The sequence below is a fragment of the Nymphaea colorata genome, chromosome 12 (assembly GCF_008831285.2).
Source record: "Nymphaea colorata isolate Beijing-Zhang1983 chromosome 12, ASM883128v2, whole genome shotgun sequence".
NCBI lineage: Eukaryota > Viridiplantae > Streptophyta > Magnoliopsida > Nymphaeales > Nymphaeaceae > Nymphaea > Nymphaea colorata.
In genome coordinates this window covers 18551724-18572610 of record NC_045149.1, presented here as the reverse complement: position 1 = coordinate 18572610, position 20887 = coordinate 18551724, and the positions used below count along the sequence as shown (strand labels likewise).

The window sequence follows — 20887 nt, the reverse complement described above, 5'->3', positions numbered from 1 at the left end:
ACGAATAATGAGAAGATTCCAAATCTCAGACGGCAAATCCCTGATTTTGTGAGATTTGAGATCCTCAATTTAAGGTAAAATAACGGGGCACCCGCCATTTGACTCTATAGGATTTTCAACGCGAAGACCTTTAAAAAAAAAAAAAAAAAACAATTGTCAGAATCCTGTGTCTAACAAACCATGTTATGTGATATACATTATAATATATTGACCTAAAAAAAATATTATATATTTTTAAAAAACTGTATCGGTCCCGTACCGTATCGGCAAGGAGGCGACACGATACATATAAGCTATAAGTTTATCGGACGGCAAAGCGAGCTGACACGTAGGACGAGATCCAATCCTCTCCCTGCTGTCGGCTTAGGTGGCAACAGCTGATTGGATCTACCGGCGGGGAGTGGGCTCCGATGTGGCGATTATTTTCACGGTGGGCCCCACCGCGCGATTTCCCGACGATAAGACATTCTCCCCTTTCCATACGCGAGGCGCTCGAATCTTCACTGTGACGGTTTTACCCTCGCCTTTCGTTCCCATGAATAATTTAATTGTGTGGAGCAGACAGACTTGGCCACGACGCGACATATTCTTGTATTCTATGTAAAAATTGATCATACAAGTAAATAAATTTCGTTGGCAGCAATATGAGGAAATAGTGCTTGTTTAGCACCTACCATGTTAATGGTTTTCATTTTGTAATTTATATCTAAATGATATAAGAATTCAGAGCTAAAATAGATTCTACTTAATATTTGGGATTGATTTTAAATGTGATTCGTGCTTCCTATCATATCGAACAACAATATGTATTGAATAATTGAAATTGATTTTAAATATCAATGGCGCTTCCTATCATATCAAACATCAAGATGTCACATCTCATGCACAACTCTTGAAATTCAGAAAGTTGATTATATATATATATATATATGTGTGTGTATATATATTGGTTGAGTTTTCGTTTTTGTTGTATTTTATGAAAAGGGATTCACGAGCAAACTTAGGCAAGCTAGAAGAGGTTAGGTTTGTGCCACACCTAGAAAAGGGCAATTTAGTCATTGTAGGGCGACACCAAAAGGACATAATTGTCATTTGAAAAATGGTCTTCACACTTATCAGTCATCGTTGAGAAAAACAACGTTCCAATATAAACGTCTTTGATAACAACCCCTTCGCTTCTGTTCATCCCTCTCTGCTCTTCTCTCTCTCTCTCTCTCTCTCTAGCAAATCCAAGTTTCTTTCCCAATATTCTCTTTTTCTTTTATTTTGCTTTTGGGCTTGCTGGGCATTCAGAAGGTTGAAGGAAGAAGAAAAAGGGAGGGAAAAGCAGAACATGCAGCAGGCTATAAGAGGTAGGGGCGGTGGTGGATCATCTACAGGAAGCTCCGCCAATGGTTCAATGTCAACAGTGTCCAAGGTAGAGAATGGTGTTTGTGGTGGTGGCCTCACCGAGCAGGACTACATTGGCATCTCTGAGGTCTCTTCCTATCCTTGTTCTGGTCTGCTGAACCAGAAGAAGAGCCAGGAAGGTGGGATGGGGTTGGAGGAGACGGAGCTCAATCTGGGGTTGAGCTTGAACAGCATGAATGAGAGGAGGGTTGATGAAGATGACATGTATCAGAGGAGGAATGGCAGCAGCAGCGGAGGGAGGAGGATCGGGAGGATATTGACTGCCAAAGATTTCACTAACTTGGTTTCGTCGATGGTTCAGACGGGGACTAAGAGGGTGCACAATGAATCTGCAGATGCTGATTCTGTTCAAGAAGTGACATCTCATCCAAGGTGAGAGATGAGAAGAAAAGGAGATAAATCATTTTTTTTTTGTTTAAATCAATTCTCTTTTGTTGTATGGATCAGTTTTGTCTTTTCTTTTTCTTATGATGGTATAGGATTTACTCTGTTTGTATGTCTGTGTGTATGTGGAGTACTGAAGAAGAATGAGCTTAATACTTGTTCCTCTTTGTTTCCCTCATTGTGTATTTGGTGTTTTACTGGCACAATATGATCCGAGATTTCCAGGTTCTCCGTTCTTGTTTGTGTGTTTTTTACCTTCTATTATTTCATTTTTCCTGTTGAATGATTTTGTTTCTTTTTTCATTTATTGTTGACAAGTTTTATGGTTCGTTTTAATTTTCTTTTCATAGTATGTTTTGGGAATGTTACTGGGTCTACTGGTTTCATGTTGGTTCATTTTTACCTTGCTGTGTTCTCGTGTTAACTGTTATGGAGCAGCAAGTCCTTTCTTCCTGTTTCTATTGCGTCAATGAAAAATGGTATCTCTTTGTGTAGATTATTTATTCTATTCGTTTGTGGTCATGTTGGAATTGTTTTTCTTCTGATACTGGAGTACTTTTAAGGTTCTTTTTTGGGTATCGATGCTGTTTGTTTATCCTTGTTTATGATTTCCAAATTCCATTTCTTCTAAGTCTTTCAAATTTTACAAAAATGGTTACCCTGTTTATTTATTGTTCATGTGTTGGTTTCTGATAGATGAAGACGTTTGATCATATTTCTTGTTTTCTATGTTACTTGGCTTTCAGGCATTTATTGAATGGGTTAAAGCATTCCCTTTATGTGAAATTTTGCTTGATTTTTCAGCATCAAATTTTCCTGTCATGCTTATTGTTAGGAGCGGGCAGATTATCAATATCTGCTTTGTTGGTTTCTGAGTGAATTTTTGTATTAATGACTATGATTAGCATCCACATATCTATATTTCAGATATATATATGTTTGGCAAATAATACGGTTTTAGTTTCTGGGGTTACACCCCAATATTCTGAGATTTTTGATACTGGGTGGAGTCTTATGTATATATACTTACTGTTTCAAGTAATTCGATGGTTTCTTTCATGTTTACTGCGGAAAGTCTGATGGATGCCAACAGTTACCATGCTACGGTAATTTCCTTATTGCCGTTTTTGGCTTCTTTCTTCTCGGATCCTTGTGTCCTCTGGAGCAAAAATTGTCTCTTGCAGCTGTTTCTGCTTTTAACTTTTCTATTTTGGCTTCTCGGTAACCGCGGCCTGGAGATTTTACTGTTACCGAAATCGGGTTCCACAAATAATTTTATTTTTTGTCTGGATTTGCTGTTCATGAGTCACCCTCGGTATCCGCCTAGGACATTCTGTAGCTATACTTTCTTTTCACCACAGCAACTTGGATTCCTTTTGGTTTTTTCCTCCTCACAATAATTTGCTGTGTTCCCCCATCAAACTCAACATATTTTCTTTGGCGTTTCTCTTTTCAAATTTGGTTGAGCGAGTATATATATATATATATGTTTCTATTTCTGACTTCTTTTCATCTGACAAATTTCAGCAGCAATCAGGTAGTGGGTTGGCCTCCCATCAGAACTTACAGGATGAACAGTCTGGTAAACCAATGCAGAGTTCCAGCTGAGGAAGATGCTGAGAACAACATTAATTGTGACAGCTATGGTGAGATGACTAAAAATAAGAGTAGGCAGGAGAAAGCTGGCCAACGGCAGAACAAGTCCATGTTCGTTAAAGTTAACATGGACGGAGTTCCCATCGGAAGGAAGGTGGATCTGAAGAATCATGCTTCCTATGAATCTCTGGCCCATGCATTGGAGGAGATGTTTAAGAGGCCTACCGCCAATGGTATAGAATGTGCTGTCTACCAACTTTCTTTTTCCAGGTAGAGTTTATGGATTTTGTTTTTGGTGAATGACTATTCATTTCGCGGTTTTGTTGTTAGCTCCAGCCATGGGGAGGGAGCATGGGTTGATGGTTGATATCAAGTCTTCAAAGCTCCTGGATGGTAACTCTGAATTTGTCCTTACTTATGAAGACAAGGAAGGGGATTGGATGTTGGTTGGAGATGTTCCATGGGGGTGAGTAATTTTAACTTGTTAAGATGAAAGAAAAATTCCACAGTCGGTTTATAATCTTGGCAACCTAACTCTTAAATACCTTTCATTATTTCATATCTTGTCAAAATGTCACTATTCTTATATTTTAATTTTGTCTTACAGTATGTTCTTGAGCACTGTGAGAAGGCTCAGAATTATGAGGACTTCTGAAGTCAATGGGCTTGGTGAGTTTTGTGCCGTAACAGTTACAGTTACTCTTTCCGGTGTTGCCTTTAATTTTAAAGGAATTAAATGCTACAGTTAACCTTGATCTCCTGAAGGGGCGTTTGATAGCCTTGGATTTGAGATCCCGAGTTTTTAATAACCATGGATTTCAGATCGGACCCTCCCTCCCCAATCTTAAATTCAACCTTTTTTTTTTTCAATGCAAAGAAGTAAAATAAAGAACTTGCATGTGAACCTTAGGTCTGAACTAAAATCCTTGGTTTGATGAATCATACATTTTATCATCAATCTTTTGTGTATGAGCAAAAGCATGCGATGTCAGTTCCACATCTGATCCATGGATTTCAAATCCAGAGTAATCAAACACCCCTTAGGGTCTTACAAGAGTTCCTGTACGTGGATTCCTGCTGTCCCCTGCTGGTTTGCTTCATTTGATTTGCATGTTCACCTTTTTGCGCAAGGAATAATTGGTTTTGTTTTTCTTGCAGGGACAAGATTCCAGGACAGGGTTAATGGGCAGAGAAGTAAACCAGTTTACTAGTGGGTTTTCTGTTTCACATAGGGATAGCAGTGAAAAAGAACAGGGGAAGAAGTGAAAAGGAACCGCTCGTTCTGTGGAGGATGGCAGACTGGCAGTAAAAAGAAAAATGGAGGAACAAGTAGAGGATCATGTCATTTTGTCATATTTAGTGTCCATAACTTACAACCTATTTGTTTGACAGTTCTCTCTCCTTGGTGGCTCTCATAGTTTCCTACTCGAAATTCCAGTTTTTGGGTTTCCACAGACGGATACTCACAAGCCTGCAAGTTCAGTTCCTCCATCTCACTTGTTTAGTGGTGTTTCTTCTCTCTTGCCTCCTCCCTCTCTTTTGGTTTGTTATCATGTAGTTTCACATAATTGGTATGAAAGAATATAATGCTTTGTAATATTAGTGTTTCTTACTCATCTGGTTAGACCTTTTCAACTCCTGTAATTTTCTAGAACAAAGTTACGCGAATTGCTGAAGCCATAAAAGAAATGATGTTAAATGTTTCGTTGTTATTATTGTGCTTTCAGAGAAGAAGTCTTTTTTAAGAGTTTAAAGTTCAACACCGAAGGTGTATGTATATATATACGTCTTCTGTCAATAAGTTGAAGCTGGTAAGCATGATGTGTGCTCTGAAAAGAGACAACCAGAACAAGGCATGGTACATTCATATCTCACTGGGTCGACTTTGTGCTAGAGCATGGGATTTGGCTACCATTATTGCATGGGTGGAGCTAGAAATTTCTGGTTTTAACAAATTTTAAAATTTTAAGGGGCATCAACATGTTGATGTAAATGAAAAAAAAAAATTGCTCTAATTTTAATATAAAATAAGTATTTTTTGGGGTCTGTGTGGGCAATTGCCCACACGATACCTCACTTTGTCTCCAGCCCCTGCATGATTGGGTTCATCCAGCTAATTGAGGGCTTTAACAAGTATCAGTTAGCTAACTGAAATTCCAGAAGTCTTAAGATGAATCCTAGCCTTGTGAGTGGATCTGTAATTGGTTTGCCATAAATTGAGGATGTAAATGACAGAAAAGATGGGAATATGAAAATGTTCATCATTGAATGTCTTATGCGCCACATTTATTGCTACAGTTTGGGAGAAAATTTGAGGGATACAAAATTTAATCGTTTCCCCAAAAGAATTTCATTGATAAACTTACACTCATCATCTTCACTCTAGAGCGAGAAAGAAAGAAAGCAGTGCAACTAAGAGTAATTTGGATAGACCATTTGTTTCTCAAGTAGATATTTGATGGAGCCCCAGGGGTGTTTGGTACATCCGGCTCCACTTCTCTTACCTCTTGCCTATGCATGTTATGAACCTGGGGGCCAGGGAATAGTCTTAGTGTTTTGCACCGCCAAGCAAGCAACAAAGTCTCTCAACCCAGATACAGTTTGCTTGAGTAATATTTGATGGATTTAAACCTGAAAAAGCTATAGCAACTTGATGTTAATTTTAAAGAATCAAAGCCAAAAAGTCTAAAAGAAAGCATTTTGAATTTAATGAATTCAAATGAGATGTTTGTTTTGACATGTTCATCAAGCCATTCATCTGCAACAGATTAGTTCCGAAAAGTGCTTCCTCCTGCACCAGAACTTCCTACCTACCCTCAGCCGAGTACAGTTGAAGCCTAGCAGGAACCCGATGAAGCTGAACTGCTTGATTAATTTATGTTCATTGAATGCATCACAGTACTTGGCTGTCCACCAACATGTTGCTGTTTGGGAGTTGGTGATGACCCAAATGATTCTCTTGGGATAGTTGTAGCTTGGTTGTTTATTGTTTCCCTGTCCTCTTGTTGGGGAACAAAATTAGGTCAAATTATACCATTCTGATACACTTCGAACCTAACCCTGATCCTATTGCACCACATTTACCATGACAAATCTGTGAACCCACTGGATGAAATCAGTCACAGCTCATTTATGGAGTTGAGTGAGAACTTTGTAATGGAATCTCTCCACAGTAGCTGAATTCTTTCACAGATTGGTCCTTGTCGCTTTTGCAGTAGGACCTGTAAGCACTCAACATTTGAATCCTGGTGTTAATGGCAGATGATGATGGAGGAACCACTAGATACGAAGTCCTTGATTACAAAGATCAATCTTAGCGTGTTTCTGGAGTCAAAAATAAATGACGGTTCGATTTTTGCAAAAAGAGAAGAAAAAAATGGTTCATCGTTTATAAAAGCTTAGACAGGAGCATCGTCGCCTTGTGTTCGATCACTTTTCATACCAATACTGTCGACATTGTTGACATTCATTGCAGATGATAAGAACACTCGATATCGATATCTCAGGTGAATGAGCATGCCTAACTTACCTCTTGCAGGACGTATCGATATCTCAATTTCCGCAGTACAGATGATCAGTACAACCAGACTATATTATAACCACGTTATCAAGACTAATCACATCCTCGTTTTCTTTTCCTGCACATCCTTTTTGCTTTCTTTTCAGCAGTTGAAGGGAGAAATCAGCCTTGCGTCCAATCCAATATCTGATTCCGAAGTAATCTACTCCAATAAGAAAATTCACATCCTCCTAGTAATCAGATTCAGATACCGAAGGTGATTCTTTGTAAACCTGATGGATACCCAAATTTTCAGGACATCTGAATCTGATTACCTGAAAATTTTGGACAGGTTTTTGTCTCTTTATCTACATCTCAAGTCAAATCTGATTCCGGGCGAAATTATTTCCAGTTTGAATCCGACCCCTTTGACATCCCCGCCTCGTGAGATATGTAGTAAATCCTTCGAGTCCTTAATCGACTCCTGGGACTTCATAGTAACAAAACTTAGAAACTGAGTAGCACAGCCGGTTTCTTACTAACTGATGAGGAACAACATAACATGGATCGCGAATTTCTTGAAGGTGTCCTGAGTTTTGAACTAATTCGATGTTGTTCAATCGGTTATGATTTAGAACCAGGTTTGGATACGATTTTGTGAAGCTAAACCCAATAGATGAAATTTCGACATCTAGATGCACTTGTATTTCTTAATTGGTTTGCAGGCTAAACTTGTACCAACGCAGGCCAAACTTGATAGGAACCCATTTTCTTGTCAAACATAACTACCTGAATTTCAGGTTAGTTCATCTCGATCAGTGCAGAGTTGCAGACCCAGATGAAGTAACAAAGAAAGCTCTATAGATAGAAGGGACAAACCTTCACCCTAGAAGCCTAGAATACGGTAATTTTGTTCTCCACATAGCTTTATCTTGATCTAGTTAAATGCAACATTGGTACTGCGTAGAAGCCCTTGGTCAAAGTTGTTTCGAGGCGACTTTTTGCGACATGCATAATCACATACTCCATCACAAAGACGAGTAACTGACCACAAACTGAGACGATCGGCAATGCCTGTTATAATAGAATTCCATAATGACACCACACAAGGACCAAAACCAAGTCCAAAAAATTGTTCTGCTACTAAGAAACAGAAATGTTTTACATTTGTCCAGCCCGGTACCATTCTTCGTAAGAAAAACGGTGCCAAGGGCATTGTGTTCACACATCATATCCCCGTGCACAAATAACTTCTGTGAGTATACGAGTAACCCCAAACGAAAACGAGACCAATTTCCAGTATTTTAATTTCCCATAAATGATCTAGAGACTAGGAAGAAAGAGAAGCAACAAAAAACTTCAAAGAGGTAATCTGCAGCAACCTTGGCTTGAAAACTGTTGAGCACAAAATCATCCGGAAAGCCAATCCCAAATACTGATGACAAATACACCGCCATTCACTTATCTGTATGATTCAGCACGCTTTGGCTTGCTTTGAACAACTGCCTCAATCTTGTCCATCACATTTGGTGTCAGCAAGGGAATTGCATCTAGAGCTTTCATGTTCTCATGAATCTGCACATGGAAGTCAGTGCAGCGTTCATTAGAATTTGACTACGTAAAAAGTATTATTAGTTTTGTATAGTGCTATAGCAGACAATAAAAGAAAACCTCTCCCAGATGACTGAAAGCATGTCTGCTACAAAATAGAACTTCTCCCAAATGACTGAAATCATGAGTTTTAGAGATATTGAAAAATTGCCTACCTGGCTCTCCTTTGTAGCACCTGTGATGACGGAACTAACATTTGGATTTGTGGCACACCAAGCAATTGCAAGTTGAGCTAAACTCACACCCAACTCCTCTGCAATGGGTTTCAGTCCGCCAACCTTTTTCAACACATCATCAACCAACGACCTGTTTGCCAAGTTCTACAGAGCAAACAAACCAATCATAGAGGGAACTCCTCAGAAATAGCACAGCAAACACAAAGATGACACTGTAAAGAGTACTGGACGGCCAAACATGTATGATGACTGGTTGCATCAGCTGCTGCGAGCAGTATGCTCAGGAAAAGACAATTCTGTAGCGATAGCGTCGAAAAGGAATATTATAAATATCAACAACAAAAAGAACACATTACTTGGATAGTCCCCAACATCATCACGGTGACTGGCAACATTCAGTTAATCTGTTAAATCTAATGCCAGAAATTCTATATGGATAAACTAGTGCTCAGCCAATTTAAATGAAGAGCATAATGAGTGCATTGTCATATAAAGTGATTCCTTCAAGTCAAATAGTTGCACCCGTTGTCAACATAAAATAATTAACAGGTTTCCATCTGGATCCTAGTGAAAATTGACTTATAGGGCTTCAACTTGATATGGGACATTATGGCCACGGAATTTTTCATTATTGCTCAAAAATCAAAACAGCTACATTTTCCTAGCAATTATGATTTAATCTTCCCCTCTGAAAAGCTCGACATTTTCAGAATCAATACCATAACTTGAAGGCCTTGGTCACTGTTCGGTCATTCAGTAATTAGTATATTTACCAGTAATTAGTATCTTTACGTTTACACTCACTCAAAATCTTAGAATCAAGTATACCCTTTTAAATTAACTCAACTACCCATGGTAGCCATAGAATGAAGTCACAAACCATTCTCATGATTGTTGTCTACGCATTTCCAATTATGTAGTCTATTGATAGAATTGTTGCAAGAAAGACCTTTTGCTTACATCATAATACTGAGCTCATACTTCAATTTGGATCTGCAATTTATTTGATGAAGCAATATGATGCATGTTTTGTGTTTATCCATTAACCTTCTTAGTTGTCAAGGTGTCTAGGCGCTGCCTAGGCGCCAGCCAATGCCTGGCGCTTAGGCGTACCTGGCCTAAAAAGGCGTCCAATATCTAGGAGACTTTTATTCTGTTACTAACACTTCAGTTCTTTGGGAGCTCTTCTGTAATCAAGTCATATCTACTTAAAATTAATTGCCATAATCAAGCATTGCATTTAGTCTGTAAATGAAGATGAAGTTTACCAATATTTAACAAACTTTTACTATGTTACTTGTGTACTGAATATTTGATGACCATGACTTCATAAGTATCTGCATCAAATGAAATTTTTACAACATAGTAATTTAGGAAATGTTTTATGCTTCATGTGTGGACTATCATCTACATAGTTCATATTGTATCTTTGCAGCTCTAACATAAGACTATGTTGAAGTGAGGTCTACACATATTTCTCTGATTACTAGACATGCACTAAACAAAGAGAAACTGATGATCTTTTTACCATAAACCTAGGTTTTAACATGGGTAAGAAGGCTGGCATAGGTTCCACAAAATATGTTTTAGAGCACATAAGATATATACAGATTCACGGTTTTATAGACTATGTACTTAACATATGACTGGAACTTCCACTTGATGAGTTGATATACAATATGTAATTAAAGTACAGCAAACTGTACTTAAAGAACAGAAATTATATAATATAACTGCATTTAATATAAGTATATATTGTATAACAGCATATAATAAAATTACATGACTTAATTTGAAGGGAAGGTGACTTTCCACCTTCCCATGGACTAGGCATGCTAGCGCCTAGTCCAGGTGCCAGTCTAACATGTCGCCTAAGTGATGGACTTAGGCAACGGGTGTGGTCTCATGCCTAGGTGTGGACTAGTCCAAGCCTTAACAACTAAGTTACAACGGGTGTGGTCTCATGCCTAGGTGTGGACTAGTCCAAGCCTTAACAACTAAGTTAACCTTACAGGTGACTATGCACCGTCAAACCTCATCTCTGATCAGACATACTATAAAGTATAAACCATAACATCTTTGAAACCCAGATAGCATGCAAAATATCAAGAAAGAATCACTCAAACGATACTGCAGCACCTAAGCAATAGTGAAACTCATGTTCTTCCCTATGCTCAAATTTAGGTATCTCCATTTTCAAATGGAACCGAGTTACCACAGTGGCAGTAATTTTTAGTTTTATAGAATTAAAGGAAAAAAAGCAATTCTCGTCGTGACATTTCAACCAAGAACGGCCATCCATTGAGCAGAGTGCCCATCCTATGGCTAACTAAACATGAGAAGCTGAGATGAAAATTGTAAGCACACATCAGGCATGCACACCAAGAGAGAGATTCTTGACAAATAAGTAGTGAGTAGCTACTCTTAGTTTCAAGTTATATACAAGGATGGACATCTGAGTGGAGAGACCAAATGATAATAATCTTAACCTATGATGTCAAACCAGCAATTGATCAGCCCAACCAGTCACCTAGTTGGACCAGTTTCAAGTCGCCAGTAAGCAGCAACTAATTTCTTTAACTAGTCGCCTGACTAGGGCAATTAATCAAACCTAGTCATCGACTCACTAGAGATTTTTGGTGCCTACTGTTAAAGATTGTAACTGTATGATGTTTTAGCCTTTCTTTCCAATTGTGTACTTTGTATTTCTCTTTCTATATATAGTACATCCCTCCTATGCCACCAAAAAAGGTTGGTGTGCAATTACACCGCCTGTATGGAGCATTTGGCAAACACCTTCTAAACTATGCCTTAGACTCAAAAAACTCCCCTAATTCAAACTCCTTACATAAAAACTTCAAGCACATGGTGACCATTATCAAAACTTACATTTGCTTCATGATTATCATCATCATGTGAACTTTCATCATTTGTGTAATTCTCATCTTCTAAACATGATAGGAACATTTCGTTAAGTACAACTGCAAACTTGCTATCAATTTCAAATACTTTTATCACTTTGTATGATGTCATATCTACAACATAAAGAAAAACTTGACAAAGTTATCAAATTTAATAAGTTTTTCTATGAGACAAATCCAAATAGCATCATCACATGGAGAAAGAATGAAAACCGAATCTGGTTCAAGAATATAGCATGCCTTCAATGATACAAAGATGCTCCAAGCAAATTTATTTATGCAAATGGATACCTCTTATATGGAAAGTATTGTTCCTCAAGATGGAAAAAAGGGAGTTTCCATTAGCATATGATATAGTGGGACAGAAGCACATATAAGTTGGAAATGATTTTTTAGGCTTTTAGATGCAACATGTTAAATTAATAACGAAAAGTCGAAAACACCATTATTATGAGTGATTGTCAAAAAAGTCTGCTACCTGCTAAAGTCCTTCCACTTGTGCAACAAAATTTCTAGTTTGTTACACGAATTATTCTAATAGGCATTATACACTTGAAACTTACATTTAATAGCATAGTGTGGTTTTGCAGCCTCCAGTTGTTCAAATTAGTATTAAAAAACAACTTTTTTGGCTCAACAACATAAATGTTTCAAGATTACAGCAAATACATCAGAAAAGGTCATACATGATCAAGCAATGGACAATATTATAAGAATCAACATTCATGCTTAGAATTGATTGGATGGCATAGAAAGACATTTTTGGGCAAGAGCTATTTTTACTAAGATAATCCAATGAAGTTAACACCAATAGCATCAGCAGATCTTTTAACAATGTAGTAAATAAGTATAGATCACTTTCAATTATTGAGATGATAGATCGAATTAGAATAATCATATGACACTGTTAGCAAGAATAAGCTACAAAGAAAACACTTGGGAAGGTGGAGTTCTGTCTACAGTGAAGAAAAAAAGATGACTGACATGGTAGCTGGTGGAGCTATGTTATATTATCTCACTGGCTAGTAATGTTCAAGTTTCGTAAATTTTATTTTGGCACCCCGTACTAAGTAGTGAACATTCTCTTTAAAATGAACGATATGTTATTGTGTATATGTATAAATGACAATGAATAGGAAGCGGTAGAAAACGATTTCAAGTATACAATGCATTTGAGAGAGAAATTCCAAGCAAGCATACCATATATGTTATTGAAAATTCGGTGATGATCCTAAGCCATAGATAGATGATTTTTTTTGTTTTTTAGTTGTTGCATAAAGAAAAGCATATGCAGAGGCAATACATGTCTTACCTGATAAACAGTTTTGGCCACAAGACAATCTCTCGATTTTACTTCTTGAAGTATGATATAGTGTTGAGTGACCCAAAAAAAAAAAAAAGAACTGAATCAAAGGATGAAATCACTTTAAAAAGGGTACATTGACCTACACAATGTCAGGTAGGAGATGTGACAATCTTGGACATAATTTGAAAATGCACAAACAACCTTTAAACATTATACTTCAATCTACAAAAGGTGGTCCATCAAGAGTAGATAGTATAAAAACAAATTTGAAATTTAGTAGCTTTACAAATGTCTCATCTTGTTCAAATATGCAAGAATGAAGAATCACATAATTACTCATCACTAGTAGACATTGATTGTAGCGAGGGTGTTGACATGTTCTGAAAATTATGACATGTTTAATTAGACGTTATCTAATATGCAATTGACATGTGTGTGTTATTACAATGAGAAGGGGATGCACCACCTGTGAATATAGATGTCACTCTGACAAACAGGAACAAGAAACCAAGAGGTCCAAACAACAACCAGTTCTTATTAAAGATGATTGAAGAAAACATGCAATAGACTAATTTCTTTGAAGAGGGAAGGACAACGAGAGGAAACAACTTCCTTGAGATTTTGGTACTCTAGAACTTCCTGAAGGAAGAAGAAAGATGAAGTGTGAACAAACAACGTTAAAGCAAAAGGAATATTCTTGAACATGTTCAATGACTTATCTTAGTAAGTAATGTTATCAGCAAAATGAGTTTATGTCATTGTAAAATGCTTATACAATTGACAAGTTTAATATCAAGGACTAACTTGAGAGACAGACAAGGACGGAGTTGTTCTACCAGCTGATAATTTGCATAAAGGTCCAAAACTAGAATGTTTTGTCACTTAATCCTTTGTTTCCTCTAACTTTCTTGCATCTCCTACATATGGTCCCCTAAAACTTCTTCTTATCTCATATAAGACTCTTGATCCTTCACAGATAAAACTGCTTTAAAATTTCTACATAGCTGATTTTGTTTGCATCATTTTAAACTACCTCATTTCAACTTCAACAGAAAACTGACTTGAACAGTTGAAACATCCATGAATGTATTGCACAAACAAGCTAATGATCAGAAAGCAGATACAACTACAGCACCGAACAAGGAATTCCATGCAGTTTATGATATGTCGCTTCAAAGTTTAAATAAATTCATGAAATTTGAGCATTTTACCTTGTAATTTTCCAAGGCAAATCGACTATCAGGAGGTATGGTTTTGTCATTGTATTTTCCTGTGAGGACTCCAGATGCAAGTGGACTCCATGTTGTAAGACCGAGACCGTATGTGCTGTAAAGCGGGAGATATTCCACTTCAACCTGATCCCATCGAGTTCATGCTTAGGACTAAGGCATTTCAAAAATTAATGAAGTAAACATACCATGATAGCATTTCAACGTAAGAAGAGAACAATGATGTATACAAGTCAACACATATGTAAATAAGTACTTGCTGGCATGGGGGCACACGAGCTTGTGCCTTGTGGTTGTGGTTGTGCATGTGCATGTGCATGTGCATGTGCATAGATTTACAGATGCACGCACAAAAGTTCACAAAGGCATAATGCTTTTCAAAAGTATTGACTCTTGAATTGATACATCTTGAGTTGTGTGAAGGCCAAATTTTCCAAATTATTGTCAGAAAAGGTAATCATGCTTTAGTTGTGTAAACTGTAAAGACAAACTTTCCAAATTACATTCAAGAGAAGGCTAACCTGCGCATAATATACAAGCCAAATGCATGAATCAGACACTATACTTTCTTATGGCCGCTCAAATTTGGCATGTTATGCCCAAACATGTTTAAATCTGTATAAGACATTATTGGGTATTTCTTAACTGGTTTCTTGCATGCACGACAAAACAATATCACCATGACGTGAAACAAACAACTGATTGGCAAACAGACAGGCAACGTTGAAAAGTAGAACACTGAAAAAACGTGAAAAGGTTTTTACAGTTAGCAGGTAAGGAAAAGGTGAACAGTTACAGTATTAAGAACAAGAGAGGAAATGAAGAACGTAAACAAGATCAGAAGGATAAAACAAAATCAAAACAAATAAATTATGTGTGGACCAGGCAAAAGAATAGAAGAAGAAACCCAAGGGCAAACTGTTTAATCTATTAAGCTTCGATCACCCTACCCTGTAAAAACAGCAATACCTTAGGAATAAAAGAACTTAAACTTCAACCTGCGATCTAAAAATTTGTCAAACAATCATTAAATGATAAACAAAAAAAGAAAAATAACAAGAGGAGATTCTGAGAAGCCACGATGATCCCTACTCTACCGAAAAGTAAAATGATCGACCACAGAGCTTGAATAAACCAGGAAGCAGCAGCACATGTGAAGCAAAATTCTTCAACTCTCGTTAAAGGGTGGACTAAAACCCGAAAACCAACACCTTCCCGACCCAACCAGCAATTCGATCAAACCCATCAGAATGCAGAATCAATCAACTGCCACTAGACAAGTTTGAATACTCACCATCGAATTTGCGAAATCATAATCTATTCCAAGATAACAAGACTAATTACAATAAATCTAAAGCAACATCAAACCAAATCACCTACATCTACCATCAAACTCATTTAATCATCAATCGATCGACGCCACAAAAAAGCAAAACAAAACCAGCCCAAATCAGAACGAGGCCACACTAAATCAAACCAACAGAAGGAAAAACGAACATAGCAATATTAAACAAGGACATGGATCAAAATGGTGAAGCAGCCACCCAGCAACACAACAGCAAGACCACCGAAGGAAAAACAGGAGGAAAAGAAAAATGTCAGGGAGGGAGGGAAGACCTTGTGGCGGGAAAGGAGGTTGTACTCCGGCTGCTCGACGACAGGTCCGATGAGGTCGAGGCGCTGGGCGACGGACCACGCCTCGGTGATCTGCTGAGCGGACCACTCGCTGGTTCCCCAATAGAAGGCCCACCCATGGTCGATCACGTGGTTCATGGCGCGGACCGTCTCCTCGATCGGCGTCGAGGCGTCCGGTCGGTGGCAGTAAAGAACGTCGACGTAATCCATGTCGAGGCGCTTGAGGGATGCGCGCGTGCCCTCGATGATGTGCTTCCGGGAGAGCCCCTTGTCATTGGGGCCGCTTCCTCCCCAAAAGATCTTGGTGGAGATGACAAGGTCGGAGCGGCGCCACCCGAGCTCCCGGATCGCCTGCCCCATGATCTCCTCCGCCCGCCCATTGGCGTACACCTCCGCATTGTCGAAGAAGTTGACGCCATGGTCGCGGCAGCACTGCAATATCGACTTCGCCTCCCTCACGTCCAGCTGGTTGCCGAAGCTCACCCACGCCCCGTAAGATAGCTGGCTCACCCTCAAACCCGACCTTCCCAGATTCTTGTACTGCATCTTCGTTGCCATTTTCCTTCTTCTGATCTAGGTGGGGAGGGAGTCCTTCCGCTGCTTCTTTCTACTTGTTCTTCTTCCGGTGGTTGGTGGCGGTGAGAGTCACACAGACAGGTAGAGAAGACGAAGCAGAGCAACAGAGGATGTTTGACCTCTGGCTTCGTTCTGGAACAGACGAGGAAAGATCTGAACAGAGGAAGGGCGGTGGGAATGGTGAGTTGGTTGGTGAAGAGTTTACTCTTATGCCCTTCTAACGAGAGAAATTATTGCGGTTTTGGTCGCATGGCGCCGCCGTCGACGATGGAGTTAGATCTTAGACCCCCAACGACTGCACCCGAGGTCGAGTTCAATCAGCTCCACTGGACTTAGAAAACTCGAATTGAGTTCCCTCCAATTTGAATCGATGATACAATGTTGAGTTCGAACTCGACTCGTTAACTCGTTTGTTATGAATATCTTGTTTCTTTTAGCTCGTTTAATTAGTTAACTCGTTTAGTTGATACTCATTTAACTATTTTCTTAATATAACTTCATATTTTTTTGTATAGTCTAACCAAATCGGGTTTAAACGAGTCCAATTCTTACAACTCAAACTAGACTAGTTTAACATTTTAAGCATACATCTCAACTAAAGCTTAAGCTCGTTTATAAACAAATAAAGTTTTGTCAAGCAAATTAAAAACAAATAAAGTTTTGACAAGCAAATTAGAGCCAAGTCCATCAAACACCTCGATAGATATTCATGTAAATACCGGGAAGAACGTGGCCATTTGGAAAGGCAACTACCATGGATGACGTGCTCAGATTCTGGCATCGTGTGATTGTGCTTACTGGCCACACGCAACCATCCACGTGCAAAGAGCCTAAAAGTCCCAAACCTTGTAAAAAAATAATACTAATAATCCACCATTCACACAATGGGTAGCCAGGTATTTCATGATTTTTTTTTTTTTCAATCTTACCTTATTGTAATTTGCAATTTTATTTTCCAAAATTTACAATTCTAAAACGAATTTTTACATCTTCTATGTTACCTTATTGACATATATATATATATATTTTTTATCTTAGGTTAAATATTTTAAACTCAGCAACGTAAGGTGAAGCAGACTACTCTTCACAAGCTCAACTTTGAGCGTACCTGGTTCTACTTTGTCTCGAGGTAGAATTTGTAGCTCGGTAGATTTATCCTAGGCGTGTGTAAGGCCAGGAGAAAAAGTCCCGACTCTTTGAGATTCAACTTTCTCACCAACTAATTATAAGTTTCTAACGCCATGTGAAAAGGCAGGTGAATTTCGTCACAAAACATTAGATGGCCCATCAAAGGAATTTTCAATTAAGAGAGGCATGTGCCCGCCCACTTCGTCCTGACTCCTCCATGTTAGATTCTGTAGTGAAAAGATATAAGTTGAGTATTAAACTTTCCCGCTTACCCGAAAAATGTCACCAATGCATACCTTGTTAGGCCCCACCACATGAATCTACCTCTGCACATAAGTAACTCGATTAAATGATCATAGTTTTTGCCATTCTTACCTGAAACATATATATATATATATATAAATAAGGGGTTTGGTTGAGAAATTGGTGTTTGGGTCTCAAACCGAAAAAGCAAAGAGAGATCTGATCTGGTGAAACCCGGAGCTGACCCGTTCACATATCTTCACTTTTCTTGCCCAACGTTAACGTTATCAAGAAAAATACCGGAAGGCAAGAAAGGAAAAGCTTGGGGGTTGGTGGAAGAGCCCGGAAGCGGTAGGCTTTTGAAATACAAAAAAGGAATATTCCGTTTAGGATTCGTTTCGTTGACGTTAATGACAGAAAAAGGCCCCAGACTTCTGAAATTCTCTATATGCCACCTGGTGAAACTTCCGAACATGGAGTCTTTCTGGGTCCGTTCCTGTGTCATGGGTGCCGGTGCGGGTACAGATGCCGGCACGGTACATCTCAAAAAATTTAGGTGCAGCGAGAGTATTTATTATTATTAATAATTAATTATTATAATATATTAATAATATCAAATTTGTTAAAAAAACTTAAAAAATGAACTGAAATGAACGTGGTGCGGTTTGGGTGTGAATCTGGGTCGCACCCGTATCGCATCGACGCGGGTGCGTTTTCTTTTCTGCCGCATAGTGGTGGCGGTGGTCAGTTCATGAATTTAGAGTTCAACTCTAATAGCATTAAAAACAGAAGAAAATAATACCATCTCTTTCATTCGCTAAAAAAAAAAAGTCAAATCCAGAAGATACAACTTGCCAGCAGAGGTGGAGCCGAGAATTTTTCATGAGATGATTGAATTATAGTTGGGTGCCACTTCAACCAAATAAAGAAAACTAAAAAACACGACTCGCTATAAGACCAGGCCTAGGTCCAAAAATTGACCATTGGGCCTATTAAAATCCGAGCCTGGCCCAGCGTGGTTTATTTAACTAATGTGATGGGTCATAGGACCGGACAAGGGCATGACTTGTCTTGACAATACAAGAAAATTAATGATTTCATGACATAATTAATCTCGAGGAAATTTGTTGATATCCGATTTTATATCGCTTTGGGAGCAGATACACATCCAACTCATATTAAACTTCACCAGCCTATTTTTAATCTTTTTTATAGAGTAAATAATTAAAGAGTATCTTAGAATAATTGAATTTTTTAGAATACGTTGTTTTCACAATCTTAGGGCTGCCATGTTTCTCCCAGGGCCGGATATGATCCAACAATGGCAACATTGGAACGAGGTCATCGGTAATTTACAGTGAATATTTCGTAATATCAAGAATTTCAAAAACTTCAGGCCTCTTTTTATCATTAAAGGCAAAAAGTTGTTCTTGCATGAAAATATTCTTAAACTTTCAGCCACCAAACGTGCTTTGCTGGGTTTTTCTTCTATGTAATATTGACAGATTGGACGTGAACAGGCAAGATTTTTCTTTTCTTTTTTCTTTTTTTCCCAGATCAACGGTGCAAAACTTTCGATGGAGACCAACTTTTTAGATTTACTTTGAGACGGCATCACATGTTCTGAAATTCCTGACAACATTATTTCCTTATAAATCATTGAAGAGAGAGACCTGAAACTTTTAGTTCTAAGAGTTTACAAGAAAATGAGAATATCCCATTTCATCTTCATTTCACAAATAAAATGATAGATTTTTTTTTTAAAGTTTAATCTTTGGAGACTTATGATATGACATTTGCTTAAATGGATGCAAATAGATCCTGTTGTCTGATTCCAACACCTCATTTCTGATGTGAACTCCCAATATGTTCAAAGTACGTTAACGTTAAATTTGTACATATATGTTCTTGAGTAATTTAAAAATTTAGATCGGACTAGATCCAGTTTTTTGAGTTGATATGTAAAGTTATTTTTCCTCATTCACATTTCCATACGATCTATTTGAGTCATATGTTCGCGAGACCCTTTTTGGGTCCAGATTTGATGAAGCCAAGATTAATAAAAATATTTCATGTTTGAGCCAGACATATTTTCACTTGTTTGAATTCCCTTCATATTGTTGATGCCAATCCGAAGGCTCGGAGTCAGAATTTTTTCATGTAAGGAGCCAAATTAAAGTTTCTAAACTTTTACTAGAGCCAAAATATCATTTTTCAAAATTTTTATATAGAACAAGTGAAATTTTCTAAAATTTACATATAATTTTTTTTTAAAATTGAGGTGGGGCCAGGGCCCAAGCTGGCCCTACCTTGACTCCGCCCCTGAGTGAAACTTGAAGAGTCTATCGTTTGGCAGCAGTAACAATTATTACTGTTATATGAATATGCCCTAAATATTAGGAGCGTATAATACAAAGTTAACGTGAATCACATATTATTATTGTTATATGAATATGCCCTAAAGATTGGGGCAGGTTCATGGAGCATGTAATACAGAGTTAACATGAATCTGGCGCAATGTTTGAGATTGATTCATAATAGAATAACAACTTGTTACTGTTGCCAAACAACCCCAAATTTCATAGCAGGGTTCCAGATCCAATTATTTGAGAAGGCCTTGCTCCATTGGATTCACTAATGGTTTTGTTATGGTTACACTGAAGTGAGAAATATATGCTTGGTTGATCTACAAGGTGCAGCTGTGACTTGAATCCCTCAATATTTAATTCTTTGATTCTTACCTGGATTAGATGCAAGTTGGATTGGATTGATCATGCTTGTGTTGAATCAAACCGGATTCCGACATATATGAACTGAAACTTGATATAGGTTTCTGAAAATTGATATAGGTCTTTTCTGCTTAAAGCTAGATAGGACTGAACCCCCACAAAATTGTATATGGTTAAGGAGATAGCAAAATAGTTAGGATAATCTCTTCCCAGATCCAAATCAGTTTCTGTACTTGGTTCAAATATTCTTACCTGGATCAGATATCATACATTAATTATTAGAGACCAATGCGATCTTTAAGCTTGAGAATATTAACTATACCATCACTAATTTCTGATATTGCTAAACTTAGGAAAAAGCTCAAAAATTTTATATTTTTAGGCAATATGCATCGTCCGGGCTGTCGGTGGGGATTCTTCTGGCAGCCAAGACATATATTCCCT

At 38.0% G+C, this 20887-nt stretch overlaps 2 protein-coding genes across 4 annotated transcripts; one reads left to right on the top strand and one right to left on the bottom strand.

Annotated features, from left to right (window-relative positions):
• Nucleotides 1-1167: 1167 nt before the first annotated feature.
• Nucleotides 1168-5103, top strand: LOC116265428 (auxin-responsive protein IAA13-like). 3 transcript variants are annotated; one of them, XM_031646019.2, is made up of 5 exons: nucleotides 1168-1782; nucleotides 3325-3623; nucleotides 3721-3856; nucleotides 3998-4059; nucleotides 4549-5103. In XM_031646019.2, exons 1-5 carry the CDS (start codon nucleotides 1334-1336, stop codon nucleotides 4599-4601), a joined length of 999 nt encoding a protein of 332 aa, XP_031501879.1. In that variant the 5' UTR covers nucleotides 1168-1333; the 3' UTR covers nucleotides 4602-5103. The 3 variants fall into 3 exon arrangements, with proteins under 3 accessions (XP_031501879.1, XP_031501880.1, XP_031501878.1); XM_031646020.2 differs by having other exon boundaries at nucleotides 3322-3623; nucleotides 3727-3856; XM_031646018.2 differs by having other exon boundaries at nucleotides 3322-3623.
• A 2907-nt stretch (nucleotides 5104-8010) lies between these two features.
• Nucleotides 8011-16513, bottom strand: LOC116265865 (probable voltage-gated potassium channel subunit beta). The gene is made up of 4 exons (XM_031646820.2): nucleotides 15750-16513; nucleotides 14115-14258; nucleotides 8656-8820; nucleotides 8011-8464 (listed from the first exon to the last, which is right to left on the bottom strand). The coding sequence occupies exons 1-4, from the start codon at nucleotides 16323-16325 to the stop codon at nucleotides 8351-8353; spliced, it is 999 nt and encodes a 332-aa protein (XP_031502680.1). The 5' UTR covers nucleotides 16326-16513; the 3' UTR covers nucleotides 8011-8350.
• Between the last annotated feature and the right edge of the window lie 4374 nt (nucleotides 16514-20887).